The 16,919-nt window shown below is 52.9% G+C and overlaps 9 protein-coding genes across 20 annotated transcripts in view; 4 read left to right on the top strand and 5 right to left on the bottom strand.

The window, feature by feature from the left end:
* The window catches only part of H257_07941 (hypothetical protein), a gene marked incomplete at both ends in the record, with an annotated part of 5,923 nt that extends 4,864 nt beyond the window's left edge, over nucleotides 1-1,059 (bottom strand). Inside the window, one exon of the mRNA XM_009833660.1 lies at nucleotides 40-1,059. Coding sequence (XP_009831962.1) covers nucleotides 40-1,059 — 1,020 coding nt within the window. The remainder of the gene's footprint in view (nucleotides 1-39) is intronic.
* A 3,628-nt stretch (nucleotides 1,060-4,687) lies between these two features.
* Nucleotides 4,688-6,027, top strand: H257_07940 (hypothetical protein). 3 transcript variants are annotated; one of them, XM_009833659.1, is made up of 4 exons: nucleotides 4,707-4,905; nucleotides 4,968-5,244; nucleotides 5,292-5,565; nucleotides 5,629-6,027. In XM_009833659.1, exons 1-4 carry the CDS (start codon nucleotides 4,707-4,709, stop codon nucleotides 5,986-5,988), a joined length of 1,110 nt encoding a protein of 369 aa, XP_009831961.1. In that variant the 3' UTR covers nucleotides 5,989-6,027. The 3 variants fall into 3 exon arrangements, with proteins under 3 accessions (XP_009831959.1, XP_009831961.1, XP_009831960.1); XM_009833657.1 differs by having other exon boundaries at nucleotides 4,688-4,905; nucleotides 4,976-5,565; nucleotides 5,629-5,988; XM_009833658.1 differs by lacking the exon at nucleotides 4,707-4,905 and having other exon boundaries at nucleotides 4,932-5,244; nucleotides 5,629-5,988.
* Nucleotides 5,954-7,587, bottom strand: H257_07939 (hypothetical protein). Its single transcript, XM_009833656.1, has 5 exons — nucleotides 7,038-7,587; nucleotides 6,590-6,799; nucleotides 6,497-6,523; nucleotides 6,316-6,429; nucleotides 5,954-6,240 (listed from the first exon to the last, which is right to left on the bottom strand). Exons 2-5 carry the CDS (start codon nucleotides 6,726-6,728, stop codon nucleotides 6,020-6,022), a joined length of 501 nt encoding a protein of 166 aa, XP_009831958.1. The 5' UTR covers nucleotides 6,729-6,799; nucleotides 7,038-7,587; the 3' UTR covers nucleotides 5,954-6,019.
* H257_07938 (hypothetical protein) lies at nucleotides 6,917-7,738 on the top strand. Its single transcript, XM_009833655.1, has one exon. The coding sequence runs from the start codon at nucleotides 6,957-6,959 to the stop codon at nucleotides 7,584-7,586; it is 630 nt and encodes a 209-aa protein (XP_009831957.1). The 5' UTR covers nucleotides 6,917-6,956; the 3' UTR covers nucleotides 7,587-7,738.
* Nucleotides 7,739-7,935: 197 nt separating this feature from the next.
* Nucleotides 7,936-8,355, top strand: H257_07937 (hypothetical protein; the record flags this gene model as incomplete). The annotated part of the gene is made up of 1 exon (XM_009833654.1): nucleotides 7,936-8,355. A coding segment is annotated over one exon (361 nt), but the record flags the coding sequence as incomplete, so codon positions are not given.
* A 417-nt stretch (nucleotides 8,356-8,772) lies between these two features.
* Nucleotides 8,773-9,093, top strand: H257_07936 (hypothetical protein; the record flags this gene model as incomplete). The annotated part of the gene is made up of 1 exon (XM_009833653.1): nucleotides 8,773-9,093. The coding sequence occupies one exon, from the start codon at nucleotides 8,773-8,775 to the stop codon at nucleotides 9,091-9,093; it is 321 nt and encodes a 106-aa protein (XP_009831955.1).
* Nucleotides 9,094-9,337: 244 nt separating this feature from the next.
* On the bottom strand, nucleotides 9,338-10,840 carry H257_07935 (hypothetical protein). Its single transcript, XM_009833652.1, has one exon. It carries the CDS (start codon nucleotides 10,826-10,828, stop codon nucleotides 9,419-9,421), a length of 1,410 nt encoding a protein of 469 aa, XP_009831954.1. The 5' UTR covers nucleotides 10,829-10,840; the 3' UTR covers nucleotides 9,338-9,418.
* Nucleotides 10,841-11,626: 786 nt separating this feature from the next.
* On the bottom strand, nucleotides 11,627-14,024 carry H257_07934 (hypothetical protein). Of its 9 annotated transcripts, XM_009833645.1 has the most exons (6): nucleotides 12,983-14,024; nucleotides 12,763-12,906; nucleotides 12,409-12,483; nucleotides 12,167-12,300; nucleotides 11,979-12,099; nucleotides 11,627-11,889 (listed from the first exon to the last, which is right to left on the bottom strand). In XM_009833645.1, the coding sequence occupies exons 1-6, from the start codon at nucleotides 14,000-14,002 to the stop codon at nucleotides 11,752-11,754; spliced, it is 1,632 nt and encodes a 543-aa protein (XP_009831947.1). In that variant the 5' UTR covers nucleotides 14,003-14,024; the 3' UTR covers nucleotides 11,627-11,751. The 9 variants fall into 9 exon arrangements, with proteins under 9 accessions (XP_009831947.1, XP_009831953.1, XP_009831948.1 ...); XM_009833651.1 differs by having other exon boundaries at nucleotides 12,167-12,483; XM_009833646.1 differs by having other exon boundaries at nucleotides 11,979-12,300.
* Nucleotides 14,025-14,150: 126 nt separating this feature from the next.
* On the bottom strand, nucleotides 14,151-16,548 carry H257_07933. Of its 2 annotated transcripts, XM_009833642.1 has the most exons (4): nucleotides 16,377-16,548; nucleotides 16,049-16,325; nucleotides 14,699-15,991; nucleotides 14,151-14,640 (listed from the first exon to the last, which is right to left on the bottom strand). In XM_009833642.1, exons 1-4 carry the CDS (start codon nucleotides 16,451-16,453, stop codon nucleotides 14,236-14,238), a joined length of 2,052 nt encoding a protein of 683 aa, XP_009831944.1. In that variant the 5' UTR covers nucleotides 16,454-16,548; the 3' UTR covers nucleotides 14,151-14,235. The 2 variants fall into 2 exon arrangements, with proteins under 2 accessions (XP_009831944.1, XP_009831943.1); XM_009833641.1 differs by having other exon boundaries at nucleotides 14,699-16,325.
* Between the last annotated feature and the right edge of the window lie 371 nt (nucleotides 16,549-16,919).

Below are 16,919 nucleotides of genomic sequence, written 5' to 3'. Positions count from 1 at the left end.
AAAGTACGGCAGGATGGACGTGCGGGGGCCGTGATACACCATGTACCCTTCGTTGAGCATGAGGATGTCGTCGAATTGCTCGACCACTTCGGGGGTGGGCTGCAAGAGGGCGATCACCACTGTGCCACCCAACGTCTTGCACCACGTGCGCAAAGACGTGACGATGTCAAACGTCGCCGCACTGTCGAGCCCGGTACTGATTTCGTCGCACAAGAACACGCTTTGGCCGCCCACGAGCATCTCACCCACTGTCACGCGCTTACGTTCGCCTCCACTGCACCCACGGAGAAGCGCATCGCCCACGACCGTCTCGGCGCAGTTGGACAGCCCCAACAACTGGATGATCATTTCCGTGCGAAGCTTGGCCACTTCCTGCAGCTCTTCTGGCTGGCTTTCTGGGGGTCCGTTCAAGCACATGTCGGCGAACTTGAACGTCTCGCGCACCGTCAACGTCGGCGCGTGGTTGTCTCGCTGGTCGACCAGCCCCACGATCTTCTTGGTGTCGATGTCCGACGTCTTCAAGCCGCTGAATGTGATGTCGCCGCCTTGGGCGCACTTTTTGTTCTGGTCCAGCTTACCAGCCAACGCCTTCAAGAAAGTCGACTTGCCCGACCCAGGGTTGGCCAGGATGAGCGTCATGCTGCCAGGCTTGATGATACCGCTCATGGGCTGCAGCACCACCTGCTCCTTGTACACGGCTTGCTTGAACGGGGTGAACATGCGACCGACGTACGACCCGACCGTGCCCTGCTTCTCGGCCAACGTCATTTGACGCGCCTGAACAACGTAGTTCAAGTTCTCGAAGCGGACTTCGGGGGTCGCCAAGTGGAGGTTGACCTTGCTGGACAAAGCGCGGTACTTTTCGTAGAATCGGTCCAACCCGCCGGCTAGCATGGACTCGACGCCGTTCCCAGCATGGATCGTACTGTACATGCTGTGTCGAGGGGACTGCACCGACCGGTACGCGTCTTGCACGCTCTTCATGTTGACAGACTTGTACGATTCCGGCAGTTGGTCTTCATCGTCAAGAAGAGGCTTCTTTTTGTCGAACGCTGACATGCTGATCGATCAAGCAAAAATGAGAATGAAAAGTTGGAAGTCGAATCGCGGTTTGATATGGGGGGACTTTTTAGTGTAATGGGGGCCCAAAGCTCCCCTGGTTTCCCCAGAGATCCAAGCATTTGGCTTTCTACCATATAATTAATACTACCCATTTATATACTACTATAAAAGAGCAGCATTTATTTATAATACCGGTAGAGAGAACCAATGTAATATGTATTTTTCGCCTGTAGTACTACGTTATTTGGTGGATACGACAGTATACTACGGTACGTAGTTGCATTGATTTCAGTAGTGGAAGTGGAGGGTATGTAGGCCACCAGTGCCACAAGACGGTAGACATTGTGTTAGTTTGGTATGAGCCTCTCATCGATTGATCATAGGCCGAGTGTATGTATTCCTTGCATATATACTAACTAGAATACTATGATGAAAAACTCGATTGTTTTACCAGCCATACAACATGTGTGGTCACAGCGTCACCCGACACATTCCGCTCTTCGGACGGTGCCTGTACGTCGGAACGTTCTAGTATTACTAAGTTGTAACCCGGGGCTACTAGAAGGTGAGACACGTACTGTTAGTAAGCAACAGTAGGAACGATGCGGCCCATGAAGTTGAAGAGCTGGTGTGACATCATTTGTATTAATGCTTGCTAACCTGAGACCGAACACTCGGGGCGTCAAAATAGACGCAATTCACCAAATATACCTTGTGATTTGTATACTGAAAAACATCCATCGAAGTTTCCGTGGTCGCATCTATTTATATTGACCAGATTGGAGCGCCAAACGATGTCTCAAGATGCCAAACATAAGTCACTTACAGTACAGTACGCACTGTACCTGCGCCACTGTGTTAAGCCTACTACATAGTACTAAGTAGTACTAAGTTGTACTAAGTTGTACTCCCGAGTACTAGGAAGGACGTAAGGACGTACATACTGTAGGTTGTTGAAAGGACAAGAACGCTAACTCACAGAGTAAGACTGACGAAAAGCAGCAAAAACTGCAGCGTTTAGAGCATCGTTCGTGTGCAAATTGCTCTTGGACTAGGAATACACTGCAACCACGCGTTCACAACGTTGCAAAGGGGATGTGACGGTCTGACGGCCAAACTGAGCTCACGCCAATTGGAGTGTTGCTCACCATTACAAAATAATGTGCAATATGGTTACAAGACCGGAACGTCACTACACATTCCGACGTTGTTGTGAATCACTGTCCAAAATTTACGTGGCGGGCTTACAGTGGAACTGTTTTAATGAGGGAATCGTACGCTGGTTGGTGTTGAGCGTCGTCAGCACCAACACTGGCGACACCACAAAGCCATGTCGGCTTTGTACTGAGCACTCATACCTGTACAGTAGTACTGAACCGTACAGTGCCACATGAGTTATCAGCTTGAGTTCCGGGTACAATCACAAAGCTAACGCTAAGTCTGCAATTGATTGCAAGTTTGCCCGTCAAATGGCTCGTTCCTGGCCTGCGGTGTAGCACTCGGCGCAGCATCACACTGGACTGCATGCTGTCGCTTCGTAGGCAGGCACTTTGCCAGCGCAAAGGGGCGGCCTATCCACCTCATTGCCACAACGTCCGCCGACCACATTCGCACGTGCGTCCTCGTGCTGCTCTGCCACGAAACTTTCGGTGGCAGTTGCGGACACACAGTGTACTTAACGTTACTTCAACAATTAGGTCTTGGTTATGTGCACAATTGCACGACGAATTACTTTGCTCAATTTCGGTGGGGCATCCTACTTGACCGCGACAAAACCATGGCCCAAGTAGGCATCTCGCGTATGTGCATTTTCAAAAAGTCGAACGTTAGCAGTAAGTGTATGTAGTTTTAGGACGTGTTGGATACACTGTACTGGTTCGCTTGAGCTTTGTTCCCCCTTCCGTTGTGTTCATGGCTACAATAACGTCAAAAGGAATGGACTCACGTCAATATACACATCAACGGTGGTGAGGACACCCTTCGTTGCGAGGTCGATTCGACGACGAGAGACCGCAACAACCAGTGTCGACATAACATCGACGAACGACCAAGGGTAGAGACCCTTTGAAGTGCATGGCTTCTCGGCTTTTCAATCACAGCTCCTACGGGGCATGCCCACCCCCAATAACGTTATCGTATAAGTACACGTTCAAGGTACTGGCATTGGACTTGAGCATCTTCTTCCATGGTATGATTCCGAAATGACGCAGTTCGTCCTCTTCCTTGCCTTTGTTTTTTCATGCATGTCGTTTGTCGGTACTTTGGCCTGTCCAGCCACTTTTCATCACATTCTTATCGCGGCAAGGTTGTAGAGCCTCACGTTAACGCACCGGTCATGGTGATTTGCATCCTAATCTCGACGGGCAAGTACTGAATTAACACGGGGCAGTCGGTCTTCCTGTAATGAAAATGTGTGCCCTGATCAAACCCCACAGTCGACAACCACTAGGCGCGGTCATTTCGATCTTGAGTGAGTCCTGGGTCATCACACTGGGGACCCAAGAGTTTCATTCGAATATGCACTTGAGTTAACGTCCATGAACGTGTCAAGTTGTCGAAGGACTTTTCATTAATCATGTTGAACATGTATTACACGGGGCTTGTACACATGCAAAGCCAGTGCTACGGTATCCAGGGCGGAAAGCAACGCCTTAACCTTAGTCGAGGTAGGTGCGAGATGGGAGTGGCCGGAGAGGGAGGTGAAATTCTGAGAGGCGTCCATAGCCCCCAGGTGAAACGACGATTATTGGAACGTACGGCCATCGTTCGTGCTATGAGTAGAGGGTAAAAAGGTCCCTATGGTCAACGTGTGGACTGGTAGCACTGTACATTCGGTAGACGAGCCGACTGCCAGGATGTAAGGCGAGGAGGGAGAAGACCACTTTGGTGGCGAGGTAGGCCTTGTATCGATAACCGACCCCGCAGGCCCACACAATGCACAACACCTCGCGTGAAAAGAAGTGCTGGTAGATATAGTAGACTAACGTCCACGTTTAATCCAGCGAGGTCACGAATCGTGACCTCGACGGGGTTGCCTACGAATTCTTCGAAGTATGGTTTTCACGTGACAGCGGATGAACCCGAAGCCCTCGGGACGTCCACGTCATGGGTTTACTTCCTCACGCGGTTATATCGGATTGCTTCAGGTGGTCAATCTCTTCAACCTGTACGACCATGACATGCAGCCGTTGACGCGGTCGTTCGTGGTCAGACGGGATAAATAGTACACATTGAATTCAATATGACGTGGGTTGCCGCGGGGCGAATCCTCAACGAGCACAATAACTCCCATGCGCATTGGGGTGGGTCCATGGCACTCTTGACTACTGTAGCTGTGGCCTGCAAAGGGGGAGGCGTGGCAGGCTTGACTACAGTAGCTGTGGCCTGCTTTGTGCCTCTGGTAGCTCAACACTTGATTAATTTCACGTCGGAATGGTGTGAGTACTGTAGTTGCTAAGTATCAAAGTCCAAGTGCGTTTCATTTCCATACTAAAACTTGACTTGCAGTTATAGTTTTGTCCTTTGGGATGTAACGGTTGTGACCTTTCAAGATCGCGTCGCCCTTGGAAACGTGACCTCTAAAATGTAATGTCGATGAAATACACTCTATCTTTTAATTCTTCGATTTGGCTTGCACGACGTGCATGTTTCCTCCGGCGCCGCAGTCTCATGTGGTGCTCGCGATGACCAAAGATGATGTCTACGTTCACCAGTTCCATCGCGCTCTGAACGATGTCGTGGAGAAGTTGAAGTTGTGGGGTCGCTCCGATGCTTCCGTTGGTGGGTTGCATGTGGACCCCGAACTCACACTCGTGTCCAAACTAGTGTATTACCTGCTCACCGGTACTACATCCGCATCGACTCCTTCATCTGCTTCCTCATCCCTCACCACTCCCTTCCTAAAGGGACTCAGTCTATGGGAGAAGAGTACTGTGAAATCTACCCCGTGCAGCATGACCCAGAGTCGCCCAATGTCGTTGGCATCGTGTCCAAGTTGGCGTGGGTCGTCCTTGAAACCGTTGTGCCGTATGTGAAACAACGAGCGGCGTTGGGATGGACACAGCTGCGACCAGGGGAGCAAGAGCAGCGTCTTCAAGAGGCACGGACACGGGCAAGGGAACAAATGCTCCTGCGTCGTCAAGGCCACACCCTCATCTTCTCCGAAGCCTCCAACGACAGCAGGTTCGCGTCGTCCGTAACCCTCCCAATATCGACCATACTCCTTGTAGTCGAAGGCAGCAACTGGAAGGATACGACACGTTCGGTGCATGCTTGAGCGCGTTCGATGCGTGGTCGAAGCTCACCAAGGACACGATCAAGCGGTGGGAGGACCGGCTAGGTGTCGACGTCCCCGCGGCGGTGTCGGGCCTTCTACAGCTCCACGTGGCGTTGTTCTTTCTGCGCGGCACCTACCTCCATCTGTCGAAACGCATGGCCGGAATTCGGTACATCTTGAGCTACCGCCCCTCCCCGAACACCTCGTTTGCACAATTCTCGATCCTGGTACCACCCCCCACCATGACGACTTGCCTCTCCAACAAATCAGCTTACCCGAGGTTCCTCTAGGGCTACATGATCTTGATTCGAGCGGCCCTCACTGCTTCCTTCACCTTGCCTACCATCGTCCGAGCCGTCATGGGCACGAGACTCGCGCCCCCATCAGCCGCCTCCACCCACCGCGTCCCTTGCCTCGCAGTCCCCATAACCCCGAACCCCCCACCGCGACAACTCCCTTCCTCATCGCCCCAACGCATTAAGAAATGCGCGCTGTGCCTCGCCGAGCGCAGCCATCCTTCGGCGACGCCCTGCGGCCACTTGTTTTGCTGGGACTGCATCGTCGGGTGGTGCCAGAGCAAGCCGGAATGCCCGCTCTGTCGGCAACTCGTACTGCCTCAGGACATCAAGTGTTTGTACAACTACCCGTAAACTCTAGTATAGATATCCAATCGATCGGTTACTACTTCCGAGCCCGTTTCTTGGGTGGGGTGTCTGTTGTGGACTTGGCGGCAGTGCTAGATGCCTTGTTCTTCTTCGTTGAAGGAGGCTTCTTGGCCGAGTCGGCAGCTTTGACGTCGGTCGTGGCGGCGGCAGCTTCAGCATACACTTGATCCGAAGACAACGCATGGTTGATGAACCGCCCGGCGGCTTCGGCGTCCACGCGGATCTGGCGGCCTTTGGCTAAAGCAGCAGCAGCAGCAATGTCGTCATATTTTGGAGCGCAATGGCGTGAATATATGCAGCTCGCTTGCGTACCCATCTCTTCCGAGTACTTGATCTTTTGAATGTAACCCTTGACACGATCCAGTTCCTGCTTGACTTGTGTCTGCCGCCCGTCCTTGGACGACACTCCTTGGACTTTCAAAAGCACTGCAAGCAAGAATCATCAGGCGTCATGGAGGTACCTACTACACGGAGAGGACGGCTATGTACGAACCGTATAGCAGGGCGTTGATCGAATACGCTATAGAACACATAACCCAACATGAACAATCATGATTCGTCTTCTCGTTGGGAGTCGTGCATGTACCTAGACCGACTTGGACCTTTGCCTTGTCGATGGGAGCCAACTCCGTCGTCAGTTCGTCAACGGGCTTGGTGGTCAGCACGTCCAAGTACTCTTCCACAGCTCCCAGCGCATTGTCCAAGTTCTCGAGGCGGCTGTCCATGCTGATACTGCCGATTGGGTTGCAATTCCGGGTTGTCCAATCCTTTGGAGGTGTTCACGTTAACCGGTCCTCTAAACCCTGGTTCAGCTACCTCAAACTGAAACTCAATGTTATGTGAACCGATCTTTGATTGTAAAAGCGTTATTGATCTGAAACTCAATTGCATCCTAAACAAACTCAAAACGATATGGCATACAAATATCAAGATATATTTTGCAGCTCCATCTGATGTCAGTTTTGGGCTATGTCATCATGGGGTTCAAGCACAAGTTCGACTTGGAGAAGCAGGTCACGTTCTACATGTCTTACCACAGCGACCCGACCAACAAAACCCTCCATCTCCTATGCATCTGGCCCATCCTTCTCTCTGCCATCTTCCTTCTCTGCACCACGGCTCCGTTCGTCGACGTCGCACAGGCGCTCCACCCATATGTAGTCGCCAATGCTGCTCTCGTCGGGGTTTTGATTTACGTCTTGTGGTACATCGTGCTGGATCCATATGCCGGCACCCTTGCAGCCGCTCTCATTGTTTCCATGTACGTGTGGTCGAATGTTGTCATTGCCGACGCCGTTGCCGCAACTGGCGAGTCACCGTGGCGCCTTGCCCTGGGAATCCACGTAACGGCATGGATTATCCAATTCATCGGCCATGGCGTATTTGAAAAGCGAGCCCCCGCCCTTCTCGATGCGTGGGATCAAGCCATCATCACCGCCCCGCTGTTCGTGCTCCTGGAAGTGCTGTGGGTGTTTGGGTACCGCCGGGAGATGCAGGCTCGCATTGAGGCCCAAGTCGCTGTGAACGTGGCGACGTTCAAGCGAGAGCGAGCGCAGCGACTCAAGGCAAGCAAGACCGCTTAAGTGTTTGTTTTGATATTGATTGCATCTTGTAGAACAGGTATCCAACCTTGACGTGGACCATCATTTGTGCATATCACAGTATTTGAAGTTAATTGGCCTAGACATAAAAAGCACATACAGAGAGTTTGATAATATAATGAAAATATACGGAAGGTACAGTAATAATTGTCGACGATCGTTCGACGAATATACATGACAATCACTCAGACGGTCTTGTTTTTGTTACCTTTGAACTGACATAACACGTCCATGATGGCCATCCAGTAGCTCCAAGCGCTGTGGATCTTGAAGGGCCGTGCGGCATTCTTCCGCCCAGACATTGGCAGGCTTGTTGCGAAGATTCAGCGACGATGGTGACGCAACTGTATTCATCTTCATGTCCTTCCGTGGCGCAACAGACTCTCGTGAGTCAGCAACAGCCATACTTAGCCACGGGCCGAACGTGGCTGTTATGGTGTGCATGTGGTGGTGGCTCTGTGGCGTTTAAGCTGTGGGAAATGGTTGGTCTGGACGAGGCCACCCATCTCGTTCTCGTGAGCAAGCGAACGCAAATGGTTGCAACCTGCGACTTCCTGTGCCCTTCGTGCGATGTTACGACCAACGTCTTGCCTCCTTTCACCGGCGCCAGTGGTGGCACCACTGCTATCTCACCCGCGCAACGAGACTTGTTGGAAAGATTCTGCAACTACGAGCTATCTATCGCAGTATGACCTGTGGCTGCACTTGGACCACGTGCGTCACGACAGGCTGCTTGAAATGCTGTCACTACACATCGAAGGCATCGAGCGACGCATGTGCATGTTCCTGCGCACATCATTCGGTCGTATCCGCTTCTTACCACGCCGTGCAGCAACGCCAACGTGTGTCGATGCAAGTCGCGTGGACATCACGAGCAAGTGTCGTGCGCGGCAACACTGGAGGCGCTCACCCATCAAGACGACTTGGGTCAGTGTCCGCATTGCTTGATGGCCGTTGTCATGGGCGACGGATGTAGCCTAGTCACGTGCTTTTGCGGGTATCTGTTTTACTGACACGAAGGAGTGAAGAGTTTTTAATTCAGGAAGACCCTATCCGCGATCAAGTCACAGCTCCAGTGCGTGTTTCTGCAGTTCGTGCGCCGACGCCGCCACCAGCGCATGCTCGTTGACTGCCTCGTCACGACCAAAATGCGCCCGCACCGCCAAGCATGGCGACACGTGTGCACCTCTTCCAGAACGTGCTCACAAGTCCAGCCTTCCAAAGCGCCATACGCAAACGACGAGAGGTGCACTGCATCCACACAACGCTCCACCAACTAGAAATTCGAATATGCATGCACTCGCTGTGGACACGCATGATCTGCGCCGTGTACCGCCGGCGCATGGATCGCGTTCTCGACGCTGTCGGCGTGGCCGTCACGACCAAGTCGAATTGGGACAGTTACTCGGCGACCGTGACAGCGGAATATCAGGTCGCGCTGGTCGACGACATGCATAGCGTGATTGATGGACATCATGGGTGGCTTTGATGAACAGTCATATACTAGTACCGTTCGTACGATTCCAAACGCAACAACCGTGCTTTTATACGTGGGATATTTGGACACGAACACATATGGTGTTACGAGAACATGCCACGTCATATCGTTGTACCACTTCAAGCATACCTGTCGATCCCATACTACTGCCAGGTACTCATGCCCTGTCGTCATGTTGATTGTAGCCTGGTCAGTAGCAACCAAGACCAACTGGCCACGATATGATGACTTGTGCCATCGCAGTTGTGGTTCCCAGGGGGTGGTAAATGATGTACAGTATGCTGCATGTACACTTATTGAACACGACGTACAGTACTTAGATGTCAAAGTCGCCCATGATGTCCAAGTAGCTATGCATGTCGTCATCCAGCGCGACCTGGTCTTCCTCCGTCACGGTCGCCCAGTACGCAATCCACGAAGCCTTGGTCGTGATGGCCACCATGACGGCATCCATTCGTCGTCGATACAGGCCATCGATCATCTTTGTCTTCAACCGTTCCATGGGGCCTCGAATGGCATGACTTTGGGTGGTCATAATGTTGATGCAATGTGCGTTACGTCGTTCTCCAATGGCGTCGTGGAAGGCTGGACTTGTGAGCACGTTGGTCACGAGCCGCCGCCGCCACATTTGGCGTCGAAGGTACTCGCACACGCATAGAAACGGCTTACGATGGCTTTGAATCTCGATCAGCGTGACTGTGGCTACGCAGTCGAGGATGACCGCGTACAGCCGCCTTCTCCACCTTCGCATGCGGAGAAACGCGCAAATGGCTACGTACAGCCGTCGGTACTTCGTCACTTGAATGCGAAGCACCATGGACACTAGCACCTGGCGTTGAAAGCGGCGGCGATACAGGTACCGCACAAACACTTGGCGGAGCCGCGCCTTGGCCGTAATGGGGGCTTGGCTGAATTTGAACCACATCAAGCCCCACGACCAGCTAAAGCCAAACTTGCAAAAGCAATACACGTAGTCGCACCCGTCGCCCTTGACAAGTGTGATCTGGCAGTTGGGGCATTGCCCCATGTCGTTGAGCATCATCGAGGCCTCGCACGACACCCCGTCGTGATGCTCTCGCGTTTTGCACGTAAAGCATAGCCTGGCATTGCAGCATGTCGACGTAATGAACGGATGTGACCGCATCATGCGAAGGAACAGCGAGGCGCGGCGCTCGACGTCTTGGACACGATGGGAAATGTACTGAAGAAGCTGGTCGTGGGAGGCGGATTGAATGTTAGGCCACAGCTCTGAAATCGTCAATTCGTAGCGACAGAATTGGGCCAATGCCTCTCGTTGGTCAAAACGAAGGCTGTCGTCGTACCCGCTCTGGTACTTGCAAGGAGGCAAGACGTTATTGATGGCGTGGCACGAAGGGCACAGGACATCGCACGACGCAGCGAGTTGCAGTTGGATGTTGTCGACTGTGTGAATACAGGCCTCGGAGGAGCCCACACTTCGCCATCGCTCGAACGCGACGGGAATCAAGCATATCGGACATGCGACCGTCGAAAGAACTCCGGCAGGAAGGGACTTTTGCTGGACCTCGAGGTACTCTTGGATGCAAGTGGAGCACACGATGGCAGGACAAGTTGGACCACACAGTGCTAACACCACCGTGTCCGACGCTTCCAAGCAGATCTGGCACGTCGACGTCGTCACGCACGAAGCTCCCTGAGCGGCCTCATCACGCAACTCAACGGGAGAAGCCACCGACTGCACCGCCATCTTCCTCTGAACGAGTAAAATTGACAATAATGGCAAAACCTTGGCAAGTAGATATAAACCAGCGACCGTCATTCGCACTACATTGGAATTTGTGGGATGGTCCACAGCCGTCGTACGGTCGCGAAATTGCTGATTTCTAATTGGTTAAGCTCTAGCTCGATTTTACGTAACGAACCAATCAAAGCCTCACAAAAGTAATTCGATTAGCCAATCCAGTCGATCGATTCCATGCTTCACCATCAAGTCTGACGCTATTTGACTGTTAACAGCGAGAGAGCCGTCGTCGACAGATATTGGCTCTCATAGCCACGAAAACAACCATCAATGTACATGACCACGCTGCGTCATAGCTGCTTCAACCACCATCTCTATTGCACCGTCTTCTTCCCACTGTGATGACGTTGCTCGCTGTTGCTTGACTAATCGTCTTGGTGAGTGCCCAGCATCTGGCCAGCTCAGCGGCCCAGTCCGCTTTTGGTGAATTCCCATGACACCGAGGACGTTGGGGGGCGTGGAGGCACGCACACACGGAGGGCTCCGACAGTTTGTATGGTGGACGTGGCGGATGCCATTCGTACCAAGGGGGCTTCCGTGGTGAAAATGGTGGCTACGGTGGATGGCGGCTACGGAGGGGTTGGTGGTGTACTATGAGGCCCCGCGAAGACATGCTGCTGTTGTAACTTGTGCCCACCAATGTCCTAGTTGATAATTACAATAACTCCACTTTTATTTCCAGCTGGACCCATTGGAAATACATGTGCCCCAAATTCTCGAGAGAACACCAAGTACATGCTACAGTGTGAAATTGCTCCGTGGTGGAGTCTGCATGATACACTTGCATTTCTTTATATTACTTCCTACTACTACTAGTACTACTACTGGGCTACCGATATATACTAGCATGTCCTCGCCATCGTGTGGCGTCAGGGCGCATGGACGGCCGACGTCACGCGACCCGCCAGCGCCTCCAAATTCTCACGAGCCACCGACAGAACGACGTGTCGAACGGCGCTTAGTCCCGCGTCGTCCACCGCCCCTCGGTCGCGGGCCACGTCCGTCGTCTACAAATCAGTCAACAAATCAGCCCATCCCTTATATTTCACAACTCCATACAGTGCATAAAGACAATGTGTTTCGATACACAACTTACTGTGTGCGCTATATGACCAACCACAGCCAGCGCCAGCCCATCCTCCACATGCTCGTCGTCCGTGGCGGTGCCAGCAACCACCTCGTGCAGCAACAAACTCAGCCCGCGACGACCCCATTGCCTATAAAGTCACCGTCATATTCCGCGATTCTTGGTTCCTAAATAAGCTTCAAGCACAATGCTCATACCGAAGGCTGGCTGCAAAATGCGAGGAAGAACTGGTGGCCAAGACCAGATCAGCCAGGGAAATGAACCAGGGCGTGTGCCTCGTCTCGTCCGTCCATACGCGACTGTTTTGATGCACGGCGCCCATTGCCTGTCGCTACGTACACAACTGTCAGTTCCCGCCAAATGAGTTGTATCACAATATATCTATCTATATAAATCAATATATATATATACATTGTGACGCAGATATATATCAATGTACCAGCAGCACATCGTACTGACGCGACGCTGCCTTGGCCCACGCTTTGACTCGTTTGCGCAACTGCAATGGCTCGACCTAGACACATATTAGTATAATATATATATCAAAATATAATATAAAACTATATATATGTATATCAAAATATAATATAAAACTATATATATATATATCAAAATATAATATAAAAGTATATATATATATCAAAATATAATATAAAAGTATATATATATATCAAAATATAATATAAAACTCATATATTCAGGGATATTTCTGGTCTCCAATGGTCTCTGGGATATTTCTGGTCTCCAAACATACAAGATAAAAAAAAGTATCAAAAGTGCTCGCCCAACTTACGTCGTTGTCTGCAAACCCCAACGCCGTTCGAAGCACGTGTCGCAATGGTTGGTGCACAATCTCGAGGAATTCGTCGGGCATCTCATGCAAGGGACGCGCGGCGTCCTGCGCCGACACGTAGAACGTCTGCATCTGTTGAAATACCTACAAATCAATGTGAGTCAAATCAAGATTTCGATCCCCCGACAAAAGAGTGAGTCACATCCACACACCGACGTACCACATCCATCAAAGCGGAGAGCGGAGTGGCGTCGGTTCCAAGAAGGGACGAGCGGGCGTCGCTAAGTGGAGCATGCGTTGATGGCGGCACTGGCGAGAAGGAACCAGCGGCAACTTGTTCCGCCGGTTGAGTCGTCGTCGTCACTCCTCGCACGGCGCTGCCCACTGCTTGCAACAGCGTCATCATGACGTTCATGGCGGACGGGTTGTTGTCGTGGTTCATCATGTGCACGACGGTCGTCGCCGTGTCGTTGTGGACGGCGTCTCGAACGGACGACACAAACTCTTCCAGCTGCTCGAGGAGGTTCAACGTGTCTGCGACAGAGTGCCGCGTCGCGGGATCGTTCGCCAGGTCCTCGGCCGGGTAAGCCAAGAGCGGGCGGAGCGTCTCCGCAACGGACGCGACTTGCCGAGACAGCGACACCACCGCGTTGATAAAGTCGTTGGAAGCATGTTCGTAGGGAGAAATCGACGACGAAGACGGAAGGGCGCGCGACATACGCTCCGCCGCTTGACGAAGCCGCGTGCCTTGTAGGGCAAGGGCGTTGACAGCCTGTTCTCTGGACAAAGACCGATGTCGACCACGCTGGATCGTCGGGGAAGCGGTAAATTCCACTGCCATCAACGCACGGGGTGCGTGTGTGTGGGGTTGCTGCTCCTGGTTTGTGGAACGAACGGCAAGGGGGTTGTCACGTGGGGTGGGCGTAGGTGGGAGTGACGACGGTTGAGCGGGCGATGACGACGTCGTGGTGGGTGTCGATCGAGGCGGGTTGACGACCACATGCACGGTGTCGCCGTCCATAAAGTTGTAGTTGTGCAGATGCATGTGATCCCGCATCACCTTGCCTTTGTAAATGAGGCGTTGTCTCTCCACGGCGGTGCCCGTGGGTCGCATGATTTGAGCTTTCAAGTCGGCGATGCTGATGCCGCGGTCCACAATCATGGCTATCGCTTCTTCGTCAATGAACTTGAGGTTCACGCGCATCGTCGTAGGCGGAGAAGCATCGACAGGCGCCGACATCGCGTTGGTTCGTCGGTTGTCTCGTCGCAAAATGGCAATCGTCGCTGAAGTACAATTGTCCGGATAAAGATTCCCACGTTCTGGAAATGTCTTTTTTTAAAAGAATTTAAAAATAATACGGCCAATTTTCATTTCATCATTGTATGTACGAATGGGCAACACATGTTTTAAATCCTTTTAAATACCCAACATGGACACGAACATCCGGATACTGACCAATTCCCATTCAAAATCTAGACAACCTTCTTGCTCTCTAGGGGAGAATTCGGCGTCAACGACGAAGCTGCGCCGCCTTCCATGTCCAAGCTGCCGAGGTTGATCATAGATGGTGTCTTGTGCGCGCGGAGAAAGCCGCTGAGGTCGTGCTCCGTGGTGATCGTCGGTGTCTCGGGGACAGGCTCGTCGTTTTCCTCGACACCTCCCTTCCCATGGCGCAAATGCATGTACGCCGACCAGTCCATCGGCGTGGATTCTGCCAAAGGACCAAGGAGTGATGCGTATTTCTTGACGAACATGCGCACTTCCATCTGCAGGCGTGCGCGGCGTTGCGGCAATTCGTCCTGTATTTTTCGGTACTTGGGTTGCAGTCGGTAGTACAACGGACGCAGCGTCTTGAGTTCGATGATCCCTGCTTCCACCTATGTACGTACAACCACATGAGTCCCCCCTTCATTGTTCTCATCAACCAAACAGTACCGATCGGACGCCAAAGTACGAAAATAGCGGGAACGAAGCGGTGAGGAGGAAAATGCTGCTCCAGCGCCAATCCGTGACGACGATCGCAAGGACCGCGTACGACAGCCACAGCGACGGCACGGCGACCATTGAGAACGAGATCTTCTTGGACAGGATCACGTCCCGCGCCGCGATCTTGACGTTCGACCCGGCGAGCGCCTTGGTCTGTTCTGCGCGCGCCACATACCGCGCGACTAAACCCACGGGTGCATTGAGCACGAAGGACGGGATCGACGCCAGCGCAAAGATGACGAGGCCGTAGATGGCGGACGCGAGCACATCGTGGAGGCTCCACCACGCGATGTGCGGCACCTGATGGTCCTTGAGTCCCATGAGGGTGAGGCTCTTGCGGTACTCGTCCAGCTTGAGGCCAAGCTGCGCGAGGTCATCCTGCGCGACGGTCACGTCCGACAGGACCTTGTAAGCCTCTGCGAACCGGCGGTTGAGATCCTGCGTGTCTTTGGGGGTGAGCTTGACGCCGGAGGGTTGCCACAGCCGTCTGGCGGTGTACACGAGCTGGAGGACGTTGTAGTCAGGCGCGGTCACAATCACGCTGCGCATGCCTTCCTCCACGGCGCTCAGGAACGCGTTGCACGCTTTGCGCTTGTCCGCCTTGTACTCGTCCATGTTTTCGTTGGTGACGGCGATGGGCGCGCCAAACTCGATCACGACGCGCCCACGGAACCGATGGCCGCGAAAGTAGTTGAGTCCGACGGGAACCACCGGCACCGTGATGTGGTACTGGTCCTTGGCACCGAACGCCATGAGCGCGACGCCGGCCTTGAGCGGCAGCAAGTCCGTCCGGTCGTGGGAACCGCCCTCGGGGAAGATGCCGACGCACTGGCCGCGCTTGAGCGCCGTGTACACCTCGGTGAAGGTCGTGCTCTGGTCGACCTTTTTGAAAATGCCAAACGCCGTCGCACTCGTGACGACGGCACCAGCGCGGTCGACGAGGGGAGATGCCAGCACGAGGTGCGTGTCGTCCAGGACGGTTTCGACCTTGACGGGGGCGCCAGAGTCCTTGACGACTTTGCCGTTCGCGCGCACTTGGTCGCCAGGGCCGATGTCGCGCGTGAACGACGTGCCTTCGCCCATAAGGACGTGTGACTCGGTGGAAGACGAGTCCATGTACACTCGCCCGACGCCCGTCACGACGGCGTCTTGTGGACGTACGATCGGCAGACACCCCATGGCCTTGGCAATGTGGCCGACCACGGGGAGCTTCATGGATTTTTCGGCCGTGAGGAAGCCGACCTAATGGAAAGATATCAACACAAAAATGAGTTGAAGGATGATAATGGGGAAATAAACCTTTCGGAACGAGTTCATCATGACGACAATGCCGTCGACGAACTGATTGGTGTGGTTCCCGGTAAAGATGACGGGTCCGTCGAGGGGAATGTTGTCCTTGCCGACGATTTCAATGCTCTTGAAGAAGATGGACAGCACGCTGTTGAGGAACACGCGAACGCAAAAGTAGATCACGTCCGACAAGTTGTGATACAGCACACCCACGAGCACGACAAAGTTCAGCCACCCGAAGATGGTGCTGTCCACGGCAAGGAAGCTCGAGATCGCCTTCACCGGACTACGTACGTGCCGCATGTCAGCACACACGGCATATCAAGGGAGGACGTACTTGAGGGCGTCCATGGACAACATCATGAGCAGCCACAGCACCGTCACCTGCACCGAGAAATCATTCAACCCACCCATGTTGCCGCCGCCGTCCAAGTCCAGCCTGGGCCTTCCACGGAGAAGTTTGAATTGACGCCAATTTCAAACCCATTCTAAATTCAAATGAACAGCCTTGGGAACTTTTCCTCCCACGAATCCCACTCCCGACGTGAGGGCCAGGGACATATAATAAATAGATCTTACAAATAACAAGGAAGATTAAAATATTCCAATATTATTTCAACGATGCAATCAATGACAAGGAAGGAAATTCCCATTTCTCGTTGCTTTGTTGGGATATTTCCTGTTCGACAAAAGTACCCGCAACCCTATCCCCCAGCCGCCAATCAAAATCGTGTTGAAGCAGCCGCAGCGCTCCCTAAGGCCGCGTAGCTCATGCTCCGTCCGTCCGTAGATTCCCACGAATGGATCTAAACGCCCTCCATCTACAGAGCACTCCTGCGATCCGTCTAGACAGACCCATGAAGTCTTCTCTTGCAGCACG

Source organism: Aphanomyces astaci, assembly GCF_000520075.1.
Source record: "Aphanomyces astaci strain APO3 unplaced genomic scaffold supercont1.17, whole genome shotgun sequence".
In the NCBI taxonomy this organism is placed as follows: domain Eukaryota; phylum Oomycota; class Saprolegniomycetes; order Saprolegniales; family Verrucalvaceae; genus Aphanomyces; species Aphanomyces astaci.
Note: the sequence above shows the minus strand (reverse complement) of the source record. Positions and strands in the feature narration are given on the sequence as shown.